This window comes from Corvus brachyrhynchos, unplaced genomic scaffold (genome assembly GCF_000691975.1).
Source record: "Corvus brachyrhynchos isolate BGI_N302 unplaced genomic scaffold, ASM69197v1 scaffold86, whole genome shotgun sequence".
Taxonomy (NCBI): Eukaryota; Metazoa; Chordata; class Aves; order Passeriformes; family Corvidae; genus Corvus; species Corvus brachyrhynchos.
In genome coordinates, this window is record NW_008238647.1 from 668,101 (window position 1) to 673,394 (window position 5,294).

Sequence of the window (5,294 nt, forward strand, 5' to 3'; positions counted from 1 at the left end):
TTGGATGATTACAGTTATTGCAGGATTATTTTGGGATCAACATACCTGTAGGAAGACATAGCACAGAAAATTTATTTTGTCAATTCCCTACAAAATTAAGTATAAAAAAGGTGCACAGAGACTTGTGCTGACCGAAGAGGTAGTTTTATCTGGAATGTTAAGCAGCTAAATTAAACCGTTTGAGGATTCATCTCTATTTTGCTGTCTAAGCAATCAGTAGTGACTTTATGGCTGCTGGCTATAGGCTTAACCGGTCATTAAAGAATTGTTGTGTCTTTATCATATCAAAAACTAGTCATCTTACTTTGGTTTACTCCCTTAGTAGTCTCCTTTCAGTGACTAAAGAAATGCTAACACATGGCCTTAGACTTACAGATTTACGTGTGTATTTCCTCTTGCTACAAGCCACTTGTCTTTCTGGACAAGAGTGAGATTTTAACTGCAAGAAATTGCAGCTTCAATTTTCATCTAAGAGGTGGTTGAAGATAATGGAGCAAGAATAAGCTTAGTTTTTAAATGAGAACAGTGATGAGGGAGGAGAAAAAAGGATAACTGCTTTCCTTTTCTAATTTCTGTGGAATTTTTGCACTGCCGTTTTTGTAGCTGTATACCATTAACCAGCCTTTTTATCTCAGGTACTCTAATGTATTTACAGCTCAGTTTTCCAGAAAGTTTATGGACAGATGATTTGGACTGAACTGATAAAACATCCTCATAAAATCCTAGTAAAATATTCTAGTAAAATACCTTAACTTGGAGTTTGCCTTCCTGTATTCGCCCTTTCCATGAAGCTGTAAATTTAAGGCTGTCCACTGAACAGCTCATTACTCTGCAATGGAAACACATATACAGTAAATCTTACGGACATGTAACAACAGGATATCAAACACAAAACCAAACCCCATGTATTTTCAATGTGTACCATATCATATTAGGTCTTACTTTGAAGAAAAATACATCTCTAACTGAAAAAAACATAACAATCAGCATTTAAACAAGTAACAGCTATTTTACTTCAAGGCAAGAAATAAAAGTAAGATGACTGATGACAGCAATTGACAAAACTTTTTGGATCTGTGTCCTGAAAATGAAATAACCATCCTCACACATAAGGAACACTGGCACATTAGCACAAATAGGCACATTAGTTTCCCCTCACCTTGCAGTCTCCTGGCGTAAGGCATTGAGAAAAGTGTCTGGATGAAACAGCTCGGAAAGGTCAAGGGTGTCCGACAACAGTTTCTGTTTCTCTGCTTTTTCTACCCAATTCTAAAAGACAGAATATTTTCAAAAAACAAAGAAAAAAAAAAAAAAAAGAAAGAAAAACATGGGAAAACAAAAAATCCTGAAATTATTATTTGATTTTTCAACATTTTGAGTTAATGTGGGTATGCCAATTATTATGATTAATGAAAAATGTTTCTGTGAACATACTGTAACCTCAAAGCTTAATATTAATTTCAATTATTTCAAACTGATGAAAAGGAAATTAACACCTTTTTAAAATATAAAGAAAAGCAACAGTTTATGTGTAACATGACTCATCCATTCTAAATAAACTCATGTTTCATTCTTTTTTCAGTGCAGCTTACTTTGCACAGTGAAAATTCATCATTGTACAGTGAAAATTATCATTTCAACAATTTTATCATTGTTGAAACCCTTTCACCTTTACTTACAGGGGAGTTCATGTTTTCCATCAAAAGGGCTGCCATTACTGTGTTTGCTTTAATAAGTTCAGGAAAATAACTGCATTCCTTTAGGTAGGCTTTAGACCATTCTTTTGTATAAATGACAAATTATACTGAAGAAACACTTGATTTTCAGTCTGCAGTTATAGTTTTTAGAAGTACTTGCCAACAGGCTTTTTTAAATACCTCCTACTACTATGTTGACGCTGTCATTTTTAGTATATTAGTTTGAGACGTGAGTTCACAGAATTTATTATAAGATAAAAATTGGCCCCTGTTATACGTGGTAATAAATGAGTCTAATAAAGGTGGGGGGAGTAACTGTCCTCAATTATCCTTACAGAGCACATGCCTCAAACCTCTTCCACTCTTTCTGCCAGGCAGCTATGAAGCCTGTTAGGAGCAGCAAGCTCAGAATTTCCCATCAATGCAACACCTTATGTGCCAATGTGAGAAAAGAGACACACATCGCACCTCGCAATCTTTATCAACCATGCATCCCAAGAAATGCAGTCTGAGTTTGATCCTCAAAACATTAACAATCTTGGACTAAAGAATTTGCTATCATCAAACAAGTTATTTAGATACCTGGGTGGTTACACAACAGTCCACGCTCAAAATCCTCTTCTGAAACTTTTACAATGAATCTCTTTTGGTACAGTTTCTTTATATGATATAGCCACAGTCCTGACTATGGCACTGTAGTATGAACCTGAAGTCACTGTATAATCCACACTATAAGTAAGCTCTTCACAGAAAGATTAAATCTTCAAGGCCAGGTTGGATGGGGCTCTGAGCAACCTGGTCTAGTAGAAGGTGTCCCTGCCCATGGCAGGGGGTTTGGAACCAGATGATATTTAAGGTACCTTCCAACTCAAACCATTTTGTGATTCTACTAATACTAAGCTAGAAACTAATCAGAGAATAAGATTCTACATGCTATCACTAAATAGAGAAAGACAAGTCCCATTCCTTTCAAAATACCAGCTCCCAGGAAATTATAAAATTGCCATAGTCACTGAATAAAAAATCTTGGGAGTTACACTCTCATCACACAATGCACCTGCCAAGCACCTATATCTTGATTAAAAAGTACTTTAGTGTATTGTTTGGACTGCAAACTGATGAATAATTCCATAGAACCATTTTGGAAGTGACAAAATCATTTCACTCATGGAGTTTTATTTTATTTTGGCAGTGTGTCACACACATCTCCATAATGTTTCCACCATGTTCAAGCCTTTAATCAGTTTTTTTTTAATCTGCCATGTCCCTGATTATGAGCCCTCAACCCAAATGATTATGAATCAGTTCGGAGGTTTTTGCTTTCCATTTCCATTAGGTAAATGTACATGGTTAATGACTCTTGTCTGCATGAGTCTTTAAATGACTACATATAACAATTTCTTTTATCATATAGCAGTGACTCTGTATTCTGGTTAAGAGAGGCTTAGTAAACTGCTTTGTGTAATAAAAGTAGACATCATTTCAACTTGTAATTAATACAATCATTCTATTGCTGTCATCAAATAAACTTTTAATGTAACTGCTAAAGAGAAACACTGTCAGGAACACAGATGTTTATATTCCACCCAATTAAAAGACCAGTATGGGTGACATTAATTCTGAACTCATATAATTAAGTAGCGCTAGGATGTACTCAATAACGAAAACTTTCATTAGATCACAAAACCAAAATTGTATTGGCTTGTACTGCTCTATATAAAGCTGAATATGTAGCTCATTTATATCCATTTAATAAATAATTTTAGATAGAATCAAATGTATTTTACAACGCAGTTGTAAAAAAAGTCCTTATGCTTCTTTTAGTCCTATAACACCACATGACAGCCTATAAGGGAAATGTTTCAGTCTCAAAAGACAACACCCCTCTATTGACAGACCATTTGGCACTGGTAGTCCCACTGGCATAAGGCTAGAAGAGATCAGGTGTTGATGGGAAGGAAGTTTAAGATTAGCTGTAGAAAGACTGAAGTGATGTTTCTTGAAAGGGAGAAATCCTGTAGAAGATAACAGCCCTCCCCCCATCCCAACTCTGACAGAAACATATATTGACTGCATTTGTCAAAGTGATGAAAAGTTGTTTGACTTGTTATTCATCTTGGATGGCCATGCAGCATTTCAGTCTCAAGGGCTTTCTTCCATCACCAACTCTTATATAACTATTATATGAACAATGTGGTCTACAAGTCCAAATATCCTAACCTGGAAAATATTTTTACTACAAAATTAAAAAAAAAAAAAATCTATCATTCACTCTTCTTTGCAACCGTTTCTTTCAAAATTTCATTATTTCAATATTTCCTGAATCTTTCTTGTTAGAATTACACTAGAAATTAAACTGTGATAGATCAATTTAGGAAATTATGATTATAAATATAATATCAAAACTTATCAGCGATACTCAAACTGCTTGGAAAGCAATTCCTTGCAGGATATTTCAAAACTTCCATTAATGTGCGGTTCTGTTTACTGTAATAAAAATACTTTGTTTTCTTTTCCCCTTATAAAAACAAGTCTCTAAGTGTGGTCTCGGGTGGTTCAAATAGTATTTTTTCATGTAGCTTAACATCCAAGAAACATCTACTCCATTTTCAGAGAGAAGTCTTCCTTATCATCTATAATCCCAAAGCAAACTGAGAACCTCATTGAACAGTAGAAGGAATAAGGAGGCTGCCAGATTTTCACATTTTTATACAGCTTTAGAATCACAGAACTCCTCTAAAATGAACCAAATACTCTTCCTTCACCAGTTTTAATTCATTCCAAATGTATAATCTTCTACTGCTGTGGTCCCCAAAGAGAACTTACACTGAAAAAGAAAATCATATAAATCACTACAGAAGTGATTTCATTTTTGTGCCTAGATGGAATTGTATTCAGTGTTATATGAATATGCATAGCCAGGAACCATGTGGTGTAATTCTGTTTTTCTACTAGTTTTAGAAGGTTTCCACTTTACTGGGCAAAAAAGTGCAGGAATTTGGCTAAGTCTGAGAGCAAATGATGGCGAGTAGCACTGCTAGAGGAGTAAGTACTCAGTTAACTGGAGTTTAGACTGAGCAAAGGTCAAACAAGCAGTTATTCTACAGTGCTATTTTCCTCACAGTGTTCTACAGGTGGGCTCCTAAGTGCAGGTATTCAGTGGTAAATGCCAGCAGGAGTGACAGTATCACAGCTCAAAGAAATGAAACAGAGGGATTTTTCCAGGCATTGAGCCCAGAGGGGGTTATGCCTAAGGTCTGAGGAACAACTGGTATACAACAATTCGTTCCCTTGTGGTAAGTTTTTTGTATGTGAAATCCTTGAGTCATTATTCTTGAGGTAGTTATCCTCTATTAAATGACCATGTGAATACTGCAGTGTTTCAGGTATATGATAAGGTGTTGTCTCATACTATCTTTCAAATGGTAAATAACACAGTAATTTAATTCAGAGTTTATGTTTGGTTTAACATTTTTCCCCTTGCCCTTCCCTTTCCTTTTCCTTTTCCCTTTCCCTTTCCCTTCCCTTTTCCCTTTCCCTCCCCTCTCCTCTCCTCTCCTCTCCTCTCCTCTCCTCTCCTCTCCTCTCCTCTCCTCT

At 35.6% G+C, this 5,294-nt stretch overlaps 1 protein-coding gene across 2 annotated transcripts in view; it reads right to left on the reverse strand.

Moving 5' to 3' along the window:
• DYNC2H1 (dynein cytoplasmic 2 heavy chain 1) overlaps positions 1-5,294 on the reverse strand; it is a 155,050-nt gene that overhangs the window by 10,293 nt on the left and 139,463 nt on the right. For both annotated transcript variants that reach the window (XM_017737642.1, XM_008636292.2), the window contains exons 86-87: positions 1,160-1,269; positions 748-829 (exon numbers count right to left, since the gene is read on the reverse strand). In XM_017737642.1, coding sequence (XP_017593131.1) covers positions 748-829; positions 1,160-1,269 — 192 coding nt within the window. The remainder of the gene's footprint in view (positions 1-747; positions 830-1,159; positions 1,270-5,294) is intronic.